Raw genomic sequence first — 25,079 nt, forward strand, 5'->3', positions numbered from 1 at the left:
AGGTCCAGACGATTTGCCGTACAATTCCCGCCCTGAGTTAAAAATCGGAGCCTATTAATTTTGTGGTTGGAGAGGTGGCTGTAATTTGTATCAACTGTTATCCCTTGAGTTGTTGTCTGTCGGATCAGGACACCGAGGAGGCTGGTGGGACTCAGGCTAGGCCGAAGGCCCCGGGGGGACGGGTAGGAGGCCGAGACAGGTGGGAATGGGGCACTAGAGTCGCAACGGCCGGCAGATGAACTGTATAATCGCAAGGATTAGTTTTCATACTTCCGCAAAGCCGCCCCCAAGAGCCTTCACGTCAAGTGAGCTGGGGCCTGTCATGGCCGCTGTCTGTGTTTTGCCTTTGCAATTTGATTGGTTGCAGCTCAGCACATGACCTACCGTAGCGCAGAGGTCGGCACAGTGAGGACTCTGCAATGATATTTACAAAAATTAAATGTTCATGGGCAGAGAGAGATTGGCACATTTTTATTTCTGCCTTTTACTCGGAAAGTATGGGCGAGAGGAAGGCACTCTGATTGGACAGCATGGGATAGATAAGGCACTCTCTGATTGGACAGTATGGGATAGAGGAAGGCACTCGGCCAATTGCATCTCTAGAAAAAGGCTTCAGCAATGGTTTCGACTTAAAGGGCCCAATCACATCATAGAAAACTGAACTCCTTGGTTTCCGCTAACGCACCAATCAGATCTCAGAAAGTTAGAGCTCTAGCTTTGGCTTCGGGCAAAGGGTCCAATCAGCTCCCAGGAAATGGAGCTTCCTCAACAGACTGTTGCACAATGGGGCGTTTCAACGACGCACAGAGAGCCAGCCCGGACACGACGGGCCGAATGGCCTCCATTCTACGATTCCGTGATTCAGTTGATACCAGCTCAGGCATCGGCGGGAATGGCTATCCCTGACTTATCCAATGGAAACTCGACCTCATTTTGGACGCGCGCCACTTCTTCCTCCTCTTAGCCTGGACTGAGGCTGAGGCGGGGGTGGTGGGAGGAGATGAGGGGAGGGAGATGGGGGAGAGGAGCAGAGGATGCACGCTCACATTCGCAACGCATCTTGGTCTTCATCTCAAACATCTTCTGCGTGGTGAGGTTCCTCTTCCTGTTGACCGGCTCCTCGGCGGTGTTGTAGCCCTGCTTCGATATAATCTGCTCGTTCACGCTCCGGAAGGAATTCTTAACGTTCCCGGTTTCTTTCCCAAATTCCTTACCATTATCCTGCGGGGAGTAAAGGGAGAGCTTGCATTTCTATAGCGTCTTTCACGGCCACGGGATGTTCCGAGGTGTTTTGCAGCCAATCAAGTGTAGGCACGCCCGCTATAAACCTTATACGTCGCAGGGCTACAGGCAGAAAGCAGGGGGAGTGGCACTCGGTGAATTGCTCCTTCCGAGGGCCAGCACAGACCCGATGGGCCAAATGGCCTCCTTCTGTGCTGTAACAATCGCCTCTCATTCTTCAGAGCTCCAGACAGTGTAGGCCCGTTCAAGAAGAGGGAGTATTCGAGAGGAGAGACGGAGAGTCAGAGAAGAAAGTAAAGGATGAGAGGGTGGAGCGAGGGAGTGCGAGTGGCAGAAGAGGGAGAGAATGAGTTGGTTAAAGCAGGGGAGGTTGGGAGGAGCAGGGGGGGGAAAAAGGGTGGCGGGGCCGGGAGGGAATGAGGGACAGGGAGTGAGGGCGAGGAACAGGCAGAGAGGAGAGGGGTTAAGAGTTAAAGGAGGGAGGCAGAGAAAAAAAGACGAAGGAGAGGAGGGGAGAGGGAGGGGGAAGGAGAGAGGGAAAGAGGAATGTGAACAAGGAAAGAGAGCAAGGAGGGGCAGAAGAAGAAAAGGAGAGAGGGGAGGAGGGATTGAGCAAGGAAGGGGAAGACAGGAAGAAAACCGGGAATGACGAGAGTGAGACAGAAAGCAGTGAGAGGGTGTGAATGAAGAGAGCAGAGTGGGGGGAGAGAAAACAGAGGAGAGAGTGCGGGAAAGGGAGACAGCACTGCTTGTCCAACTTGGCAATCTCACCTTCATATTCTCAATGATTTTCCTCAGGGGCTCTATCATGAGTTTCCAAAGTTTCTTGGTGTGATTGATCTGCAGTTCCACAGTGCAGCCCACAGACTCCCCAACAACTTCAATGTTTTTCTGAATGTTCAAAACCGGCCCTGGGCGAAACAGTAAATCAGTGATCTGCCGCGGAGCAAGAGAATTTCAAAGAACCTTTTCTGACACGTCCGTTCACCAACAATGGCCGCGCCCGCGGCCTTGCATTTCTGTAGCACCTTTCACCAACTCAGGACGTCCCGAAGCGCTTCACGGCCAATTGGGGCATTCCTGGAGTGCGGTCACTGTCGCAAGGTAGGAAATGCGCACAGCAAGATCCCACACGCACCAATGTGGTTGTGACCAGGTAATCTTGTTGGTTGAGGGATAAATATTGGGCCCCAGGACACCGAGGTGAACTCCCATCCGCCCACCAACCCGCTCCCCCCCCGCCCCCCCCGCCCGCTCTTCCGATCGCATCTTTTACATCCACCTGAAGGGGGCAGATGGGAGCCTCGGTTTACTCACAAAGACGGCACCTCCGACAGCGTGGCACTCTCTCAGTACTGGCACTGGGAGCGTCGGCCCGGATTATGGGCACAAGTCTCTCTACGGGGGCTCGGACCCACGACCTTCTGACTCCGAGGTGACACCTTCCGCGTCAGTCGCTGAGTGCCGACAGCAAACGCGGCGAGTGTGTCGACCATGGGAGGCGTCGCGACCCATCCATGCGCTCACCCGACAATTCACCCACAGCCTCCTTACTGCCTTTATTTAGCCACTGCCAGGAGTTTACGTGCTTACCCGGGAGCTCGGAATTGCCGAGTGACGATGCTCCAGACGTCGTGAAGGGTGGGCAGGCTGATCCTTCCCCCTCCCCATCAATTTTGTACGTTTGTATGAGGAGGCAGGACAGAGAGGGCAACATGGGAACAGGAGCAGGCCATTCAGCCCCTCGAGCCTGTTCCGCCACTCAATGAGATGACGGCTGATCTGTACCTTAATCCCATCTCCTCGCCTTGGATCCGTAATCCTTAATCCCCTTAACCCGACAAAAATCGATCAATCTCAGTTTGGAAATTTCCAATTGACCCCCCCCAACGTCAACAGCTTTTTGGGGGAGGGAGTTCGAGATTTCCACTCCCCTTTGTGTGAAGAAGTGCTTCCTGACATCACCCCCTGCACGGCCTAATTTTAAGGTCCGGCCGCACGGTGACCCCCAGACACGATGCAATAGCCAACGCGGACAAGGGGACGTTGTGGGCGAGCCGCCAGTAGCTCTGGGAAAGCCGTGCCCCAGGGAGGCTCAACGTCCCTGGTGACAAAAGGGTAAGGAGTCAGGGAAGGGGAGAGGGGGAGGCTAGGGGCGAAGGTCACTTCCTTTTCCCGCGCCGTAAACACTTACCATCCATGACAACGGCCAGCAGTAACATCATGAGGACGGCACGGCCTTCCCCACCCATCAGGATCGGTATCATCAGCATAATTGCACATCGGTAATAGACTGAAATGCTCCAACCCAAGCCGATGACGCCTGCGGCGGGGGTGGTGGGGGGGGGGGGGGAGAAAAAACATTGATGAATTCACACGAGCCGCCGTCTCCCGCTCTTTCCTCGCCAAAGAAAGGACGAGAAGCTCCGAGTGAAGGGCGCCGAACTGATTATTGTCAGGGGTCACGCGCAGTCCGGTCGTTTCGAGAACTGGCGCCATCCTACAAGGCGTCTTTCTACCATGCGCCAAGGGGCTCTATGACTCGTCTGGCTGAAATTTAAGAGGATGCGCCCACCGACAGGTAAGTCGATTGGAACAGGGAACAGGAGGAGCCCCTTACGCCTGTTCTGCCTTTCGATGAGAACCTGGCTAGACTGTATCCGAACTCCGAAAACCCGCCTTTACTCCCCATCCCTTAATTCCCTAATCTGGCACAAATCTCCCAATCTCCGGTTGAAAATGAGTCATTGAGCCAGTGTCTATTGCGTTTTGTGGGAGAGAGTTCCACAGTTCTATCGCCCTTTGCACAAAGAAGTGCTTCTGCACCTTGCTCTTCAACAGCCTGGCTCTGAGTTCAAGGTTCTGCCTTTCCCCCACCCCATTCCCCCACCTCCCACCTTGCCTAGACTTCCCCCACCAGCGGGGAGAAAGTTTCTCTCTATCTACCCTATCAATTGGGCAATCAATGCCGGCCTTGCCAGCAAAATCCATGTGCCGAGGATGAATGACAAGCAAACAAGGCTTCTATCACGTCACTGGTGCCACTGTGGAAAGTTAATTCAGTGATCGTGCAAGTGTGTGGCAATAGCACAGAGCGATCCAATGGCGTTAAACTTGATCGCGTTAAGTGGCCTTCACGACACGGGAAGGGACGTCTCTGATCTTGTCCACAGCTGCGCTGGCAGGAGATGGAGCAGTGTCCGCCAGCCATCCTTATGGCACACAAGTGCTGAGGACAGTTCTCAGAACACGACAAAATAAAAACAAGGAACAACAACCCATAATATCACAAGCTGGGATTTTAGACCATTGTCCAGGGCAGGTACAGAGTAAATCTCCCTCCACACTGTCCCATCAAACACTCCCAGGACAGGTACAGCATGCGGTTAGATACAGACCGGGGAGATGCCCCTCTCGTGGCGCAGGGCGGTCATCGTCCTGCTGCCGAAGAGGGGCGATCTCCGCCTGCTTAAAAACTGGCGTCCGGTCTCCCTCCTCAGCACGGATTATAAGATCTTTGCCCGGGCTATGTCTACCCGCCTGGGCTCCGTGCTGGCCCACATGATCCACCCCGACCAGTCCTACACGGTCCCGGGCCGGTCCATCCAGGACAACATCCACCTGGTCCGGGACCTGATCCAACTTTCCCAGAGGACTGGTCAGTCGGTCGCCTTTCTCTCCCTCGATCAGGAGAAGGCGTTCGACAGGGTGGATCACGATTATCTTTTCGGGACTCTGCGCGCTTTCGGACTCGGGCCGCATTTCGTGGCCCGGGTCCGACTTTTATACGCCGCCGCAGAGTGTCAAGTCAAAGTTAACGGGTCCTTGACGGCGCCCCTTCGCTTTGGGAGAGGAGTGTGTCAGGGATGCCCCATGTCCGGCCAATTGTATACCATCTGCGTGGAGCCCTTCCTGTGCCTGCTTCGCAGGAGGTTGACGGGATTGGCTCTGCGCGAGCCGGCCATGCGGGTCGTCCTCTAGGCTTACGCCGACGACATGCTCCTCGCAATCACAGATCCCGTTGACTTGCGGAGGATGCGCGACTGCCAGCAGACCTTTTCTGCCGCGTCCTCTGCCAGGATCAATTGGGAGAAATGTTCCGGACTCCTGGTGGGTCAGCGGCGGGTGGACTCCCTGCCGGAGGAGATGACACCTTTTGCGTGGAGCACCACGCACCTCCTCTATCTGGGAGTCCACCTTAGCCCCGCTGAGGAAGCCTGGCCGGCAAACTGGCAGGAGTTGGAGGCGAAAGTCACCGCTCGGCTGGGGTGCTGGACAGGACTGCTCCGAGTGCTTTCCTACAGGGGCCGAGCGTTGGTCATAAACCAACTGGTGGCCTCCATGTTGTGGTACCGGTTGGTCACTTTGGCCCCGCCCCCTGTATTTGCCACCAAGATCCAGAAGAAACTCGTCGATTTCTTCTGGGGCAAGAGGAAACACTGGGTCTCTGCCGCGGTCCTGAGTCTCCCGATCGAGGAGGGCGGTCAGTCGCTGGTGTGCGTCCGCACCCAGGCTGCGACTCTCTGCCTTCGGACCCTGCAGAGATACCTGTACGTCGAGCGTCCTCCCAGATGGTGTGCGCTGGCGACGTATTTTTTCCGCCAGTGTCACTGCCTTCAAGACGACACGCAGCTCCCGGTGGAGTCCGTTAGCCGCGCCTCTCTGAGGGAGTTGCCTGTCTTTTACCGGGATCTATTCCGAGTCTGGAACATGGTCGCCTCCAGTCAGGGCGCTCCCCCGCCGGCGGAGGAGAGCGCCTCGGCTGTCCGGGCGGCCGACTCCGGGGACGGTCCGGCGGGCGGAGGAGTAGCCGAAACCCCCGGGACGCCCCTCACTGCGGGTGGCGAGGGGGCTCGGGAGTGCGGAGCGATCCCGGCGGAGCTGACCCCCGCTCGGCCGGAACTGCTCATCGGACCCAGGCCCCGAAACCCTCCTCGGGAGCCGGTCCCGCACAACCCGAGCCGCCTCTCGGAAATGCCCTCCGTGCCATTCCAATCGGCGCGGAGGGGTTTCCTGTACGGGCTGCTCCTGCACACTCTCCACTTCCTCGCCCTTGTCAGCCGGCCGGACACGCCCTGGCGGTCCGCGTTGCCATCTGGCGGCGAGGGGAAACCCCGATGGAGGTCTCTCTACGCGGGAGTCTTCCCCGTTTACATCGGGGACCTGGGGTGGAGGGTGCTGCACAGGGCAGTCCCGTGCAATAGACTTTTAAGTAGGTTCACGGACTCCCAGGCCGCCTGTACTTTCTGCGGCCTGGACGAGTCCGTGTTCCATGTTTGTACGGAGTGTGCGAGGTTGCAGCCCCTCTTTGAGTATCTGAAGGGGCTGCTCCTCAAATTCTGGCTGCACTTCAGTCCCACGCTCCTGATCTTTGGGCACCCGGTGCGGAGGGGCTTGGGCCAGGAGGAGGATCTCCTCGTCGGTCTGCTCCTGGGCCTGGCCAAGGTGGCAATTCACAGGTCCAGGTTGCGGGCCGTCGGGGGTTCCGTCCTCCCCGTTTGCCTGCCCCTCTTCCGCGATTACGTTCGGGCCCGGGTGTCCCTGGAGAAGGAGCATGCGGTGTCCGCCGGTACGCTTGAGGCATTCCGCGACCGGTGGGCACCGCAGGGACTGGAGTGCATTGTCGACGCCGAAAATGGCATTTTAATTTGAGTTTTTGTTTATTTCTGTTTTTAATAAAGTTATTTTAAAAATATAAGTGTGTATATAAAGGGGGCCTGAGGAAAAGAGGCCCCCTCGACATAGAAAAAAAAACGGGGTTAGATACAAAGTAAAGCTCCCTCTACACTGTCCCCCATCAAACACTCCCAGGACAGGTACAGCACAGGTTCAACACAGAGTAAAGTTGCCTCTACACTGTCCCATCAAACATTCCAAGGGCAGGTACAGCACGGGATAAAAAAGAAAAAAAAAAACCAGGGGTTAGATACAGAGTAAAGCTCCCTCTACACTGTCCCCCATCAAACACTCCCAGGACAGGTACAGCACGGGGTTAGATACAGAGTAAAGCTCCCTCTACACTGTCCCCATCAAACACTCCCAGGACAGGTACAGCACGGGGGTTAGATACAGAGTAAAGCTCCCTCTACACCGTCCCAAAGTTAGTTCATAGATCATTCATGATCTCATTGAATGGCGCAACAGGTTTGAGGGGCTGAATGGCCTCGTCCTGTCCTATGTTCCTCCCAGAGTCCAACAGCCTGCAGTCACTCCCCATCGCGGCTCGTGCAGGATGCAATAAAAACGGGGGAAAGAAAAGAAAAAAAAAATGGGGTTAGATACAGAGTAAAGCTCCCTCTACACTAAAAAAAAACGGGGCTAGATACAGAGTAAAGTTCCCTCTACACTAAAAAAAAAAGAAAAAAAACGGGGTTAGATACAGAGTAAAGCTCCCTCTACACTAAAAATAAAACGGGGTTAGATACAGAGTAAAGCTCCCTCTACACTAAAAATAAAACGGGGTTAGATACAGAGTAAAGCTCCCTCTACACTAAAAAAAAAGAAAAAAAACGGGGTTAGATACAGAGTAAAGCTCCCTCTACACTAAAAATAAAACGGGGTTAGATACAGAGTAAAGCTCCCTCTACACTAAAATTAAAACGGGGTTAGATACAGAATAAAGCTCCCTCTACACTAAAAATAAAACGGGGTTAGATACAGAGTAAAGCTCCCTCTACACTAAAAAAAAGAAAAAAAACGGGGTTAGATGCAGAGTAAAGCTCCCTCTGCACTAAAAATAAAAGAAAAAAAACGGGGTTAGATACAGAGTAAAGCTCCCTCTACACTAAAAAAAAACGGGGTTAGATACAGAGTAAAGCTCCCTCTACACTAAAAATAAAACGGGGTTAGATACAGAGTAAAGCTCCCTCTACAGTGTCCCCATCAAACACTCCCAGGACAGGTACAGCACGGGGGTTAGATACAGAGTAAAGCTCCCTCTACACTGTCCCCATCAAACATTCCCAAGACAGGTACAGCACGGGGGTTAGATACAGAGTAAAGCTCCCTCTACAGTGTCCCCATCAAACACTCCCAGGACAGGTACAGCACGGGGGTTAGATGCAGAGTAAAGCTCCCTCTACACTGTCCCCCATCAAACACTCCCAGGACAGGTACAGCACATGATCTCCAGGTCAGAGATTATTCTAAGCTACTCACTGGATAGTCCGTAGAGAATATACAACTTGTGGTCCTCATAAAGGTCCAATCGATCCACCATAATGAAGTAAAACGCTGAAAAACATTTGAAAGGTAGCTTTCACTGGGTAGCACTGAGTCAGAAGATTGTGGTTTTAAGCCCCCACTCCACAGCCCCATGATCACAGACTGAGACTGACAGTGCTGATGGAGCACTGTGATGTCGGAGTCGCCATCTTGCATTTCCATAGCGCCTTTCACCACCTCACGACGCCTTAAAGTGCTTTACAGCCAATGAAGCACTTTTGAAGTGTAGTCACTGCTGTAACGTCGGCAGCCAACGTGTGCACAGCAAGATCCCACAAACAGCGACACTTAAGTTAGCAGATAATGGGCTCAAGTGATGTTGGTTAAGAATATATACTGGCCACAGCACACCGTGGGGAACTCCCCCCCTCCCCGCCCGCCCCCACCACCTCCCGCTCGTCTTCCAATAGCGGCCATGGGATCTTTTACAACCACCTGAGAGGGGCAGACGGGGGTCACGGTTTAACATCTCATCTGGAAAGACGGCACCTCCAGCAGTGCGGCACTCCCTCAGTACCGGCACTGGGAGTGTCAGCTTGGATAATGGGCGTGCCCAAGGCTCTGATCATGATCTTAAACTTAGTTGGCAACCAAAATGAAAATAGTTTCTCCCCCGTGTACCTTATCAAAACCTCCCGCTTTTTGAATTCCTAAGAATTTAACCTCTTTGTGTGATTTAAGTTGTCCTGGATTTTGGAGACACTTTTTCTAATTGCTGCTGTCACTTTCGGGTCAGTTTCAGCACTGAACAAGACATCAGGATACACTTACACAGAATTACATAGAATTACTGAGTGCTTCCAGCACAGAATCAGGCCATTCGGCCCAACTGCTCGTGCTGGTGTTTCTGCTCCGCACGAGCCTCCTCCCACCCTCTCTTCATCTCACCCTATCCCCATATAATTCAATTCCTTTCTCCCTCATGTATTTATCCAGCTTCCCCTTCAATGTATCTCTGCTATTCCCCCTCAACCACTCCCTGTGGTAGCGAGTTCCACATTCTCACCACTCTCCGGGGAAAGGAGTTTCTCCTGAATTCCCCATTGGATTTATTAGTGACTGTCTTATATTGATGGCCCCCCCTAGTTCTGGCCCCCCCCCCCACAAGTGGAAACATCTTCTCTACGTCTACCCTATCGAAACCCTTTCATCATTTTAAAGCCCTCGATCAGGTCACCCCTCAGCCTTCTCTACTCTGGAGAAAAGAGCCCCCGGCCTGTTCAGTCTTTCCTGATAGTTACAAGCTCTCAGTTCTGGTAACATCCTTGTGAATCTTTATTGCACTTTCTCCTGTGCCTCCAGATCCATTTTTTTGTATGGAGACCAGAACTGTGCACAATCCACCTTGGTCCCGTAATCCTTAATCCCCTTAACAAAAACAAATATCTATCCATCTCAGTTTGGAAATTTCCCCCCAGCCTCGACAGCTTTTTGGGAGAGAGAGTTCCAGATTCCCACTCCCCTTTGTGTGAAGAAGTGCTTCCTGACATCACCCCCTGAAATGCCTGGCTCCAATGTTAAGGTTCTGCCCCCTTGTTCTGGACTCCCCCTCCCCCCCACCAGAGGAAATAGTTTCTCTCTATCGACCCGATCGAATCCTTTAATCATCTTAAACCCCCTCGATTAGATCACCCCCTTAATCTTCTACACTCGAGGGAATACAAGCCCAGTCTGTGTGACCTCTCCTCGTAATTTAACCCCTTTATCCCCGGGGTCATTCGGATGAATCTGCACTGCACCCCCTCCAAGGCCAATATATCCTTCCCGAGGTGTGAGGTCCGGAACGGAACACAGTTACTGCTTTGAGTTCCATTCCCCTTAAGATAAAGGTCAAAGTTCCATTGACATCTCATTAACACCGGGAGAGGAAGCTCAAAATTGATCCCATGAGTTGACTCAGGAAAGTGAATTGATATTTTCAGATTAACACACGGATTCGATTAGCGATTGCTTGGAAACCACCCACCAATCCCAAGTATCGCTCCGATCCCAAAACCCAAGAAGAACTTGGATATCCGGAATTCCAACGGTTCGCTCCAGAGGAAACGTACAAAGATCGAAGGGCAGCAGCGGTTAAAGAAGCGTTTGAGAGCTGGAGAGAAAACAATGATAAGTTATTCAAGTGTCAAGTAAAGCTCCCTCTTCACTGTCCCCATCAAACACTCCCCAGGACAGGTACAGCACGGGGGTTAGATACAGAGTAAAGCTCCCTCTACACTGTCCCCCATCAAACACTCCCCAGGACAGGTACAGCACGGGGGTTAGATACAGAGTAAAGCTCCCTCTACACTGTCCCCCATCAAACACTCCCAGGACAGGTACAGCACGGGGGTTAGATACAGAGTAAAGCTCCCTCTACACTGTCCCCATCAAACACTCCCCAGGACAGGTACAGCACGGGGGTTAGATACAGAGTAAAGCTCCCTCTACACTGTCCCCCATCAAACACTCCCAGGACAGGTACAGCACGGGGGTTAGATACAGAGTAAATCTCCCTCTACACTGTCCCCCATCAAACACTCCCCAGGACAGGTACAGCACGGGGGTTAGATACAGAGTAAAGCTCCCTCTACACTGTCCCCATCAAACACTCCCCAGGACAGGTACAGCACGGGGGTTAGATACAGAGTAAAGCTCCCTCTACACTGTCCCCCATCAAACACTCCCAGGACAGGTACAGCACGGGGGTTAGATACAGAGTAAAGCTCCCTCTACACTGTCCTCATCAAACACTCCCAGGACAGGTACAGCACGGGGGTTAGATACAGAGTAAAGCTCCCTCTACACAAAAAAAAAAAACGGGGGGTTAGATACAGAGTAAAGCTCCCTCTACACTGTTCCACATGAAACACTCCCAGGACAGGTACAGTACGGGGGGGTTAGATACAGAGTAAAAAAAAAGAAAAAAAAAAAGAAAAAAGAAAAAAAAAAAACGGGGGGTTAGATACAGAGTAAAGCTCCCTCTACACCGTCCCCATCAAACACTCCCAGGACAGGTACAGCACGGGGGTTAGATACAGAGTAAAGCTCCCTCTACACCGTCCCCATCAAACACTCCCAGGACAGGTACAGCACGGGGTTAGATACAGAGTAAAGCTCCCTCTACACTGTCCTCATCAAACACTCCCAGGACAGGTACAGCACGGGGGTTAGATACAGAGTAAAGCTCCCTCTACACTGTCCCCATCAAACACTCCCAGGACAGGTACAGCATGGGGTTAGATACAGAGTAAAGCTCCCTCTACACTGTCCCCCATCAAACACTCCCAGGACAGGTACAGCATGGGGTTAGATACAGAGTAAAGCTCCCTCTACACTGTCCTCATCAAACACTCCCAGGACAGGTACAGCACGGGGTTAGATACAGAGTAAAGCTCCCTCTACACTGTCCCCATCAAACACTCCCAGGACAGGTACAGCATGGGGTTAGATACAGAGTAAAGCTCCCTCTACACCGTCCCCATCAAACACTCCCAGGACAGGTACAGCATGGGGTTAGATACAGAGTAAAGCTCCCTCTACACCGTCCCCCATCAAACACCTGAAATAAAAACAAAAAGCATTGGCAATACTCTGCAGGTCTGCCAGTGTCTGTGGATGGAGAATCAGTTAACGTTCAGGGCTGTGACCTTTCATCATAACTGAGAAAAGTTAGAAATGTAACAGGTTTTGAGCAAGTGGGAGGGAGAGCAGAAGGACATCAGGGAAGGGCTCTGACGGGCGGGCGGGAGAGAATAAATGACAAAAGGGGAGGTAGTGCAAAGCCAAAGGGAGTGGTAATGGGACCAGTGAAAAAACAAAAGGCGTATCTGGAGGAGGTGTGAATGGCTGGATCTAACCGAAAGACTAGGAATGTGAGAGCAACGTAAGAGAAAAAGATAACAAACCAGCAGAGAAAAACGAAACGAAACGGGGCAGAGGTGAGGATCTAAAATTACTGAACTCAATGTTCAGTCCGGCAGGCTGTAGAGTGGCCAGTCGGAAGATGCTGTTCCTCGAGCTTGCGTTGAGCTTCACTGGAACACTGAGCAGGCCAAGGACACAATGGTCAGAGTGGGAGCAAGGAGGAGAATTAAAATGACAAGCGTTAGAAAGCTCGGGGGTCACGCTTGGGGACTGAATGAAGGTTTTCCACATTTAGTATAGTGTCTTCGCTGCTGTTACGAGCTCAGTCAAACCATCAACATTAAAATACACGGTATGAACCCCCAATCCAATTTAAAGTATGATACGACAAGATTTCACCTTTTAAGACTTTTATTACAACAGCTAAATTAAAATAAATCCCCAGTAACTAAACAGTACTTTGCAAGTAGCTGATACCCCAAATTACAAAGGTATTTTCTTGACTTATTAAAATACTTGAAAACCTCACACTACACTTATATGTCACCCAATCCTCTTGGATGGTGGAATTTTTGTGGTTAAAAGTTCCAAACTCCTCCCAGTAGCAATGGGTTGGATCTTCCAGACCTTTTCAAAAATCTATGTTCACTTCTCCGGGAACTTCAGAGCAGGACGTCCGTGAATACGGTGATTCCTTGTGATCCTCCTGGTCTACCTCTCTGCAAGGTTCAAAACGGGTTCTAGTTCTTCACAGGCTTTCGCTGTATCAGTTTTTCCTGAGAGCAGGCGTCCTCTCTTTCTCTCCCTTAAGGCTGCTACCGCTGGTCTCCCTTCTTTCTTACGGCCTCTCGGCCTTCAGAAAGTCTGTTAAATTAATCTGGAGTCAAAAGTCACTAGCTCATTGTCCTTTTTCCAATATGCAGAGTCCTGATGTCTGGCTTCAGCAGAGCCACCCAGGCCTTCCAGTTTTTTTCCAGCTGTTAGCAGCTGCCATGCACATTTGCATCCTCAGAGTCACTGGCTCCTTATTTACGATCCGAAAGTCTGGGAGTGTGAAACCCTTTGTTCTTCAGGTGTTACACACCTGCAGTCTCTGTTTTTCAAAAAAAAAGTCTTTGATCCATGTTCTCTGTTGTCCTGGTAACCAAGATTTCTGTCTTGTCTTTAAGCAGAGTAGATGTGAGGTCACCTGACTTCTCTATATTGGGGAGGGCGAACGCAGAGTGCCTGCTTATTCCTTTACTTTCGGGTGGCAGCTATTTAGGATCCTGCCATTCACACCTCCTCTAGACACGTCTTTTGTTTCTTTACTGGTCCCATTACCACTCCCTTTGGCTTTGCACCACCACCCCTTTTGTTATTCAATCTCTCCCACCCTCCACCTCATCACAGGACCTTCCTTTTTGTTCTTCCGCCCAGCCGCCCTACTCTCACTTGCTCACTTACGTTTCTAATTTGTCCCAGTTCTGATGGAAAGTCAACGACGTGAAACATTAACTCTGCCTCTCTCTCTCTCTGCAGATGATGCCAGACCTGCTGATTATTTCCAGCATTTTCTGTTCCCGCGCCCGCTAAGAACGAGTGAGAATGGGCAACAAATTCCAGCAGTCTGGGCGCAAATTGTATAAAACTTTGAAGAGCAGAAATACTACCTGATGCCCAGGAGTAATCTAAAGGCTGTAAACAGTGCCACATTCTGGCAGTGTCCCTGGCTGGTGATCAGGAGAAGGAAGAGTGGCTTGTTTTTGCTGCTTCTGGTCGCACAGGCCTGAAGTCAGCTATAGCGTTGCTGCTGCCAACCCGTCTGTGCATAAGCCTGGGATCAGAGATAGGACTGTCCCTGGACTGGCATGAGTGCAACTACATGAGGCAGTGCTCAGAGTACTGCACGCAGAGAACACAAACTCAGCCATGGTCTGTGCCAAGGTGTCTCAATGCTCGACCGGTATCTCACAAGCAGTCAAGAGCAAAATTCAAGCAGTTTATTCCCGACAGGTCGGAAGGTTTCGTCATGAACACACTGCCCCTTTAGAGGGTATAATTGCACAGACTGTCCATGTTGAACCGAGGGGCCAGTGAACACCAACGCACTTGAATGTGGTAGCTTCCCAAGTTGCTTTTGATTTTCTTTCCTTTCTCCAGTTTCCACCATCACGCCATTCTTCTTTTTCTTCTGTCTGCTCTCTCCCCACTTCTTCCTGTGCTCTCTCCTCCCCTCGCCATTCATTCCCCTCCCTCGGCTCTCTCTCCTCTCTCCACTCGCTCTCCTCTCCTCTCTACCCTCTCTCCTTCCTTCCCAGCTCTCTCTCCCCCCTTCCCCGCTCCTCCCCCTCTCCTCTCTACTCCCTCTCCTCTCTCTGTGCTCCACCTGCTCTCTGCTCCCTCTCCTTTCCTTTCTGCTCTCTCTCCTCCCCTCTCTACTCCCTCTCCTCTCTCTGTGCTCCACGAGCTCTCTGCTCCCTCTCCTCTCCTCTCTGTTCTCTCTCCTCTCTCTATGCTCCATAGTCTCTCTGCTCTCCCTCTTCTTCTCTCTACTCTATATTCTCTCTGCTCTCTATGACCTCTCCCTGCTTTTTATGTAACTTCCCTTTGCTCTCTCCTCTCTACGCTCTCTCATCTTCACTGAATTCTTACTCGTTTTATTTTTAGCTCTTGCTCACTTCTCTGTCCTCTCTCCCTTCTTATTCTTTCAATCTGCTCTGTTTAAATCTCCCTGTGCTCTGTTCCCCGGAAGGAATCCCTGAATTCCAGTACATCCAATTATCAGAACCTCACCATTTTGACATCACAATTTCCTTGTGACATAAGAGAATGGAGAATCCATTCAGAACTCCTGGGCTGTGATTTCACAGAACCATAGACTCTTATAGCACAGGATGAGGCCATTCTGCCCATCATGCCTGTGCTGGCTCTTTGAAAGAGCTATCCAATTAGTCCCACTCCACCCCACTGCTCTTTCCCCATATCCCTCCACATTTTTCCCCTTCCAGTATTTATCCAATTTCCCTTTTGAAAGTTATTATTGAATCTGCTCCCTTTCAGGCAGCGCGTTCCAGATCACAACAACTCACAGCGTTAAATAAAAATTCTCCTCCTCTCCCCACCCCCCCCCCCCTCTGGTTCTTTTACCAATTATCTTCAATCTGTGTCCCTCTGGTTACCGACCCTCCTGCCACTGGAAACCGTTTCTCCGTATTTACTCCATCAAAACCCTTCCTGATTTTGAACGCCCCGATTAAATCTCCCCCTTAATCTTCTCTGCTCTAAGGAGAACAATCCCAGCTTCTCCCAGTCTCTCCACATTAACTGAAGTCCCTCACCCCTGCTCCCATTCCGGTAAATCTCCCTCCGCACCCTCTCCGAGGCCTCGACATCCTTCCCAAAGTGCGGGGCCCTGAATTGGACCCAAAACACCAGTGTTTTCTAAAGGTTTAGCTTAACTTCCTTGCTTCTCCAATCCCTCCGAGATCCCTTCTCCTTCTCCATTTTCTCTAACTACCCTCCTGTTCCCTATCTTTGAGATCTACCGTCCTCCGATACTCTCCATCATTTCTGAGATGACCCCCCCCCCCCACTCTGTTTCATGTTCGGAGACTCCACCAACAGCCCCACCCTCCTTCTCTCAGCCCCTCAGACTGCTCCACTCATACTCAAGCCTTGCCTCAGAAACACCAGGAGCCGTCCACACATTCCAGCACCACCCTTAATGTTCTCACTCATGTGCCAACCCGCAGGCGGAATTATTGGGCTCAAAATAGACAGGGAAATAAAAGCCAGGGGATTAAAATTCCAACTGTGTTTTTTTTTTTCGAATCGGCCCGTTTTCCTGTTGCCATGGAAGGCAGCCACTTCAAGTAACAACACATTCCACAGCCCCAACCAGCCAATCACAGAGTGCGGGGTCCAATGCCCCAAGAGGTATTCAGCCAATGGGAATGCATGTAGGCATTCTAGAACTCCCATTGGCTACTGAATCGATCGAGCACGACCAGTAACTGGCGTGAGGTGAACATACACATGGGAATCACCGTTTAAAATATAACAAGGTGGGTACAGGGCTGAAAGGGCGGTGGAAGCAGATTCAAAAGTAGCTTTCAAAAGGGAATTGGATAAATACTCGAAGGGGAAACATATAGGGAAAGAGCAGGACAGGTGGGACTAATGGGATAGCTCTCTCAATGAGCTAGTACAGGCGCAACAGGCCAAATGGCTTCCTTCAGCATTCTCTTTCTCTGAACTTTCCTATCTTGTTCCTCCTAAAGTTCCCATCTGACACACTCTCCCTGTAATCCCCACTGTGTTGAGTTCAAGACTCCATGTGCCATCAATGGCCTTTATCTACAAAGGGTTTGGTTCACAGAGACCACACCGAGAGGACTGTGTACAGTTTTGGTCTTCTTACCGAAGGAAGGATGTACTTGCCATAGAGGGAGTGCAATGAAGGTTCAATAGACTGATTCCCGGGATGAGGGGATTGTCCTATGAGGTCCCGCCCACTGGCCGAAAAGGCCTGGGGAGCCGCGCCGGGATTTTCCGCTCCCCAGGCCATTAATTGGCTTCGGGCGGGACTGCCACCTCCTTGAGGCAGGCCGGCAGTGCTTAGGCTCAGCAGCGCCAGCGGGAGCGGTGGCCACTGCCGGGACTGCACGCGAACAAGGGGCTGGCCATTTCGGAAGGAGATGGGAAATTGCTTCGCCCAGAGGGTTGGTCTCTACGCCAGGGAACTGCAGGTGCCCAGTTGCTGAGTATATGCGACACCGAGTTCCATAGATTTTTGGACACGAAAGGAATTAAGGGACGTGGGGATAGTGCCGCGAGTGTTGAGGTGGAAGACCAGTCATGATCTCATTGAATGGTGGGGCAGGCCCGAGGGGCCGAATGGCCTACTCTTGCTCCCGTTCCTCCTATTCTTCACACAAAGGGGAGTGGGAATTTGGAACTCCCTCCCCAAAAAGCTGTCGAGGCTGGGGGGAAATTCCCAAACTGAGATTGATAGATTTTTGTTGGGTTAAGGGGATAAAGCGATATAGAACATTACTCTGTATCTAACCCCACCATTTTAAAAAAGTTTTTTTCTCTTTTTTTTTAGTACATCGAGGGATCTTTACTCTGGATCTAACCCCCGTTTTTTTTTTTTTTCTTTTTTTTTTGTTTGTTAAGGTGACCTTAAAACCCCAGGCCCCTTTTATATTTCCACATCGAGGGGGCCTTTATTCCTCAGGCCCCCTTTATGTACATATTTACAGTTTTAAAATAACTTTATTAAAACCAGATTAATAAACAAAAAACTCAAATTAAAATGCCATTCTCGGCGTCGACGATGCACTCCAGTCCCTGCGGTGCCCACCGGTCGCGGAAGGCCTCAAGCGTACCGGCGGACACCGCATGCTCCTTCTCCAGGGACACCCGGGCCCGAACGTAACCGCGGAAGAGGGGCAGGCAATCGGGGAGGACGGAACCCCCGACGGCCCGCAACCTGGACCTGTGAATTGCCACCTTGGCCAGGCCCAGGAGCAGACCGACGAGGAGATCCTCCTCCCGGCCCATGCCCCTCCGCACCGGGGGCCCAAAGATCAGGAGCGTGGGACTGAAGTGCAGCCAGAATTTGAGGAGCAGCCCCTTCAGATACTCAAAGAGGGGCTGCAACCTCGCACACTCCGTATAAATGTGGAACACGGACTCGTCCAGGCCGCAGAAAGTACAGCTGGCCTGGGAGTCCGTGAACCTACTTAAAAGCCTATTGCACGGGATTGCTCTGTGCAGCACCCTCCACCCCAGGTCCCCGATGTAAAGGGGGAAGACTCCCGCGTAGAGAGACCTCCATCGGGGTTTCCCCTCGCCGCCAGATGGCAACGCGGACCGCCAGGGCGTGTCCGGCCGGCTGACAAGGGCGAGGAAGTGGAAAGTGTGCAGGAGCAGCCCGTACAGGAATCCCCTCCGCGCCGATTGGAATGGCACGGAGGGCATTCCCGAGAGGCGGCTCGGGTTGTGCGGGACCGGCTCCCGAGGAGGGTTTCGGGGCCTGGGTCCGATGAGCAGTTCCGGCCGAGCGGGGGTCAGCTCGGCCGGGATCGCTCCGCACTCCCGAGCCCCCTCGCCACCCGCAGTGAGGGGCGTCCCGGGGGTTTCGGCTACTCCTCCGCCCGCCGGACCGTCCCCGGAGTCAGCCGCCCGGACAGCCGAGGCGCTCTCCTCCGCCGGCGGGGGAGCGCCCTGACTGGAGGCGACCATGTTCCAGACTCGGAAAAGATCCCGGTAAAAGACAGGCAACTCCCTCAGAGAGGCGCGGCTAACGGACTCCACCGGGAGCTGCGTGTCGTCTTGAAGGCAGTGACACTGGCGGAAAAAATACGTCGCCAGCGCACACCATCTGGGAGGACGCTCGACGTACAGGTATCTCTGCAGGGTCCGAAGGCGGAGAGTCGCAGCCTGGGTGCGGACGCACACCAGCGACTGACCGCCCTCCTCGATCGGGAGACTCAGGACCGCGGCAGAGACCCAGTGTTTCCTCTTGCCCCAGAAGAAATCGACGAGTTTCTTCTGGATCTTGGTGGCAAATACAGGGGGCGGGGCCAAAGTTACCAACCGGTACCACAGCATGGAGGCCACCAGTTGGTTTATGACCAACGCTCGGCCCCTGTAGGAAAGCACTCGGAGCAGTCCTGTCCAGCGCCCCGGCCGAGCGGTGACTTTCGCCTCCAACTCCTGCCAGTTTGCCGGCCAGGCTTCCTCAGCGGGGCTAAGGTGGACTCCCAGATAGAGGAGGTGCGTGGTGCTCCACGCAAAAGGTGTCATCTCCTCCGGCAGGGAGTCCACCCGCCACTGACCAACCAGGAGTCCGGAACATTTCTCCCAATTGATCCTCGCGGAGGACGCGGCAGAAAAGGTCTGCTGGCAGTCGCGCATCCTCCGCAAGTCAACGGGATCTGTGATTGCGAGGAGCACGTCGTCGGCGTAAGCCGAGAGGACGACCCGCATGGCCGGCTCGCGCAGAGCCAATCCCGTCAACCTCCTGCGAAGCAGGCACAGGAAGGGCTCCACGCAGATGGTATACAATTGGCCGGACATGGGGCACCCCTGACGCACTCCTCTCCCAAATCGAAGGGGCGCCGTCAAGGACCCGTTAACTTTGACTAGACACTCTGCGGCGGCGTATAAAAGTCGGACCCGGGCCACGAAATGCGGCCCGAGTCCGAAAGCGCGCAGAGTCCCGAAAAGGTAATCGTGATCCACCCTGTCGAACGCCTTCTCCTGATCGAGGGAGAGAAAGGCGACCGACTGACCAGTCCTCTGGGAAAGATGGATCAGGTCCCGGACCAGGTGGATGTTGTCCTGGATGGACCGGCCCGGGACCGTGTAGGACTGGTCGGGGTGGATCATGTGGGCCAGCACGGAGCCCAGGCGGGTAGACATAGCCCGGGCAAAGATCTTATAATCCGTGCTGAGGAGGGAGACCGGACGCCAGTTTTTAAGCAGGCGGAGATCGCCCCTCTTCGGCAGCAGGACGATGACCGCCCTGCGCCACGAGAGGGGCATCTCCCCGGTCACCAGGCTTTCCCCCAGGACCCGCGCGTAATCGTCCCCCAGGACGTCCCAGAACGCCCTGAGGAACTCCACGGTCAACCCATCCAGCCCTGGGGATTTGCCCCTCGAGAGCTGGTGGAGGGCGCCAGTCAGCTCCGCCAACGTGAGCGGAGCCTCCAATCCTTCGGCGCCCTCCGGGCTGACCTGCAGCAGGTCCTCCCACAAAACTCTGCGCGCATCCTCGCTGGACGGATCCGGAGAGAACAACGCACTGTAATACGTCCGGACCAGGAGGCCCATTCCCTCCGGATCCGTGATGGAGGATCTGTCGTCGGCCAGCAGCTCGACGAGCTGCTTACGGACCCCCCGCCATTTTTCCAGCGAGTAGAAGAAGGGTGAGGCGCGGTCCAAATCTTCCAGGATCTGGATCCGCGACCTCACGTACGCGCCTCGGGACCCTATGAGCTGCAGGTTCCTCAGCGCGCCCTTCTTCTCTTTGTACGCCTGCCACAGGGCCGGGTCCGCGACGGCATGACTGAGGCGGGATTCCAAGTCGAGCACCTCCCTCTCAAGGCGCCCGATCTCGGCTTCCTGCCTTTTGGTCGACCCCTTCGCGTACTCCTGACAGAAGACGCGGATGTGAGTCTTGCCCACATCCCACCATAGCCTCAAGGAGGGGAAGCCCCCCTGCTTCCTTCTCCAGTCGGCCCAGAATCGACAGAACGAGTCCCGAAATCGCACGTCCTCCAGCAGCCGGTTGTTAAAGTGCCAGTACGCGGACCCCGCCCGCGTGCGGAGCGGAGTGAACTCCGCCCACACCAGGCGGTGGTCCGAGCACGGCACCAGCCGCATGGAGGCCGCCGAAACGCGGGAGACGTACGCCTGCGAAAAGTAGAGGCGGTCGATTCGCGACCCCCCTCCTCCAGACCTCCACGTGAAGGCGCTGGAGTCGGGATGGAGATTCCGCCAGACGTCCACCAAGTTAAGGGAGCTGATCAGTCCCCTCAACTTCTCCACCGACGCTTGGCCGCGCTGGGGACCGGAGCGATCCCCCACCTCGAGGGTGCAGTTAAAATCCCCCCGAGGATGATGCACTCGCCGCTATCGATGGAGCTCAAGAGAGCGGACACTTCTTCAAAGAAGCGCGCTTGCAAAGCGCCGGGCCTGGGCGCGTACACGTTCACAAAGTGGAGCGGCACGCTACCCAGGCGAACGGCGAGGTGGAGCAAGCGGCCCGGCACTAGCTCCTTGACCCCCAAGATCTCCGGCTGAAAAGTCGGGGCCAACAAGATAGCCACCCCACTAGAAATAGGGGTGAGGTGACTCATGTAGACCCCACCCTGCCACTCCAGGAGCCAGGTGGCTTCGTCTCCCGGAACGGTGTGGGTTTCCTGCAGAAAGCTCACCGCGTATCTCCCTTCCCTAAGGACTGAGAGATTGTGAAATCTGCGGTGAGCCCCTCTGCTGCCGTTGATGTTGAGGCTGGCTATGGTTATCTTCATGTCAAAGGTACTTAAAACCCGTCACCAACAGCTCACTGTGAGGAGGGAGTGGAAGTGCACCTGGCCCTCCACTCCCCCAGCAACCCATTGAGGAACACATTAAAACGGCGCCTCTCAACCAGTTTCACGTCCGCGCGCTTGCCCGCTATCTTAAGGGCGGCACGGACGGACTGGATGATCAGCGCCAGATTCGACCAACGGTCGAGGGCCAGCTGAACTTTATTGCGGCAACCCCTGCAAGCCGCGAGGAAATCCCGGAGTTCCGCCGTGGGGATGAGAGGAGATTCGGTGGGAGGCACGAGGGACTCCACCACCTCACTGGCGATGGAATCAAGATCATCCTCCGTGCCCCGCACCGAATCCCCATCCTCCTCCGGGTCGTCACCGCCAGCGGCCGACACATCCACCACACACTGTGGGGCGGACGTCCCGGCCGCGCCAGCTGGTCCCGCCTCCGTCACGATCCCACCCCCAGGATCGATGGCGGAGGAGTCCTCTCTGGGTTCTATTGTGAAACTGGAGCCTGTAGGCACCAGCGGCTCAGGACCCCCCTCCACCTCCGTCCCCAGGGCAATGAGTGGTCCAGGGGAGACAGAAGTTCCCGACTCCGGGAAACCAGCCGGAGCCGAGATTGGAGGCGGAGGGAGGAGGCTATCTCCCGCTCCGCCAGCACCCACAGGCCCAGCAGGTGGGGCAGCATTCTCAGTTATAACTGGGTCGGGTGTCTCCTGGTTGGTGGTGGACTCCGGCTGGGAGGCCCGACCCTCTGGGGCCTCGCCCTCCCCTTCATTCAGGACACCCGACCCAGTAGCAGTGGCAGAATGGGCGGCTTCCCCAGGCTCCCCCACCACAAGCAGGGCCCCACTTACTCCTTCAGGAGGGGCCTCATGTACCGGGGCCATCCCCTTCCCTCCATCCTGAGGAATAGGGAGCACCTGCCCGGACTTTGCAGCCTTGGTGGTGGCGGTAGGGGAAACCTGGGGACCCGAAACAGGAGACAGCTCCCCTCCAACAGATGGGCCCTGCGCCTCAGGGCCCCTTGTTACCTCTGTGGAGGGGTGCCTTCTCCTCTTTTTCCCAGTTGTGTGCGGAGGCTCAGAGACCTCCATATCATCAGAGGCCTCCACCTCCACACTCTCCTTTTTTTTATTCACCCTGGGCCTGAGCCCAGCCCTGGGGCAAGTTGACTTCCCGAGATCGGGCCTTGGGCTGAGCTCAGGCTCGGGTAGTGTCACGATATCCAGGGGACGCGCCTCTCGATGTTTATTTCTCCTCCGCGCCTTCCTTCCACTTGGACGGTCACCCCCCTCCCTGCCGGAGGCCGTGAAAACCACAGCCTCCGGTACCGACTGAATGGTATCTGGTGGTGGTGTAGTGGGGGTGGGAGGAGGTGCAGCGTCGCCACCCTGGGCCGCTGAGTTGGAGTTGGCAGCCGGGAGGTTGGGGCAGTTCTTACGAACATGCCCCACCCCCTTACAGACATGGCACCGCACCCCGTCCAAGGTCCAGAAGACGCGGTAGGCCGTCCCCTGGAATTCTACATTGAAGTGGCCCTCTATCACCTCCTCCCGCGCCAGCCGCATGAATAACTGGCGGCGGAAGGAGTAGACGTGTCGGAGGCTGTTCTCCCGAAGACCGAGCGGGACTGGGGTGAGCCCCGTCTTTACCTCCCCCAGATGGTGCAGGTGGAGAAGGAGGAGCTCACCAGGGATGAAGGGTGGGACATTGGATAAAATGAGCCTTTGCGCAGTGGCCTCCAGGGGGTCCACTGGCAGAAAGGTCCCGCCCACGGTGAGCCCCTTGCTCAGAGCCAGGGACACCGCCCGCTTGGTCTTCAGGAAAAACACTGCCTTCCCGTACATTTTAGAGGCTGCAACAATGGCCGAAGGGCCGACAACCTCGGCCATTGCTTTCACGCATGCCTCTATAGTCATGTTCGGGTGGACGTAGCTCTTGACCCCATGCTTCGATGTTAATAAAGCAAACGGTGACGGGGCAACAGGTGCAGCTGCAGCAGCCGCAGCAGCATATGAACGGGAAGGCCCCGCCACCGGCGAAGGAGGGCTTGCCATGGGCTCTAAGAGCTACGTCCACCCCCAAGAAACAAAACAAATTTGCACAATTTTAAAGAAAGCAAACTTTAAACAAGGTGGAGTGTGAGTCGAGGAGGATGGCGTAGGATGGTAAAGGAAAAGGGGAGGATAGGTGACTGAGGCGACTGAGTGGAGGAAGGGAGAGAAAGGCTGAAAAGGATGTTTGTTCCAACTGCCAGTTGGAGCACCTTTATCACAATTAGTCCAAACTTGTTTGTTGTCTTCCAGTTGGGGGAGGCTTCTTCGCCCGGGACAGCTGGAGCCGCCCGGTACTCTCCTCTTCTGATTTTAACAAGACAGTCTTCACCCGGGCAACTCCAGCTGTCCCGAGCAGGCAGTTGGGGTGGGGAGGGAGCTCCCTGTGTGCAAACACCAATACAAACACAGGGGCCCCTACTGGATTTGGCTGCCCCACCCCTGAGTCTTCAGGCCTCTTCTCCCTCCCCCAAACAGTTTAAACTTAATAGTCTTTCAGGTGCCCTGACACCCACCTCTCCAGAAAAATTGCAGCCTTCCTTGATGGTTTCCCTCCACTCTGTATTCACCTTTCTCCAATCTCTCTCTCCAGTTGCTGCAGTTTCCACTCTGTATTCACCTTTCTCCAGTTGTTGCAGTCTCCACTCTCCACTCTGCAATTGCTGCAACACAGGTGCAGCTGCTCCCCCTGATTGCTGGCAGGAAGTGCTCCAAATTGCCCAGCCAATCCCAGTGCTGTACCTGTCCTGGGAGTGTTTGATGGGGACAGTGTAGAGGGAGCTTTACTCTGTATCTAACCCCCGTGCTGTACCTGTCCTGGGAGTGTTTGATGGGGGACAGTGTAGAGGGAGCTTTACTCTGTATCTAAACCCCGTGCTGTACCTGTCCTGGGAGTGTTTGATGGGGACAGTGTAGAGGGAGCTTTACTCTGTATCTAAACCCCGTGCTGTACCTGTCCTGGGAGTGTTTGATGGGGACAGTGTAGAGGGAGCTTTACTCTGTATCTAACCCCAGTGCTGTACCTGTCCTGGGAGTGTTTGATGGGGACAGTGTAGAGGGAGCTTTACTCTGTATCTAACCCCCGTGCTGTACCTGTCCTGGGAGTGTTTGATGGGGGACAGTGTAGAGGGAGCTTTACTCTGTATCTAACCCCCGTGCTGTACCTGTCCTGGGAGTGTTTGATGGGGGACAGTGTCGAGGGAGCTTTACTCTGTATCTAACCCTGTGCTTTATTTTGATCATTGGAAATCAGTATTTTCCTGCACCAATCTGCCATGTGAACTATATGCTATTGCACCGTGGCTCGGGGGTAACTCTGTTGCCTCCGTGTCAGAAGGTTTTGGGGCTCAAGCCTCAGAATCGAGGTTGTCACACCTGGTGCCAGTACGGAGGGAGCACTGCCCTGTCGGAGGTCTTGCCTCTCGGAGGAGATGTTAATCTGAAGTGCTATCGGACTGGTTGAAGGTGAGAAAAGGGAGTAGTTTGGGGTTTTTCTTCATGTCTGTGTGTGTACCTTTGTAGAAGACCGTCCGTGAAGGAAGTAGTGAGAGGCTACAAGTGACTGAAGATTAGATCTTTCATCGTTCGCTGGGAACTGAGGTCAACGTACTCCTTCTGGTGATGTATTTAAGCATGGTGTGATGATTCCAGAACATTCCGAAAGCAACACCAA

The 25,079-nt window shown here is 54.0% G+C and overlaps 1 protein-coding gene across 1 annotated transcript in view; it reads right to left on the reverse strand.

The window, feature by feature from the left end:
• dcst1 (DC-STAMP domain containing 1) overlaps positions 1-25,079 on the reverse strand; it is a 200,305-nt gene that overhangs the window by 20,215 nt on the left and 155,011 nt on the right. Inside the window, exons 3-7 of the mRNA XM_068022544.1 lie at positions 10,433-10,558; positions 8,401-8,475; positions 3,437-3,565; positions 2,014-2,153; positions 1,047-1,221 (exon numbers count right to left, since the gene is read on the reverse strand). Coding sequence (XP_067878645.1) covers positions 1,047-1,221; positions 2,014-2,153; positions 3,437-3,565; positions 8,401-8,461 — 505 coding nt within the window. The 5' untranslated portion in view covers positions 8,462-8,475; positions 10,433-10,558. The remainder of the gene's footprint in view (positions 1-1,046; positions 1,222-2,013; positions 2,154-3,436; positions 3,566-8,400; positions 8,476-10,432; positions 10,559-25,079) is intronic.

Source organism: Heterodontus francisci, chromosome 46 (genome assembly GCF_036365525.1).
Source record: "Heterodontus francisci isolate sHetFra1 chromosome 46, sHetFra1.hap1, whole genome shotgun sequence".
In the NCBI taxonomy this organism is placed as follows: Eukaryota; Metazoa; Chordata; class Chondrichthyes; order Heterodontiformes; family Heterodontidae; genus Heterodontus; species Heterodontus francisci.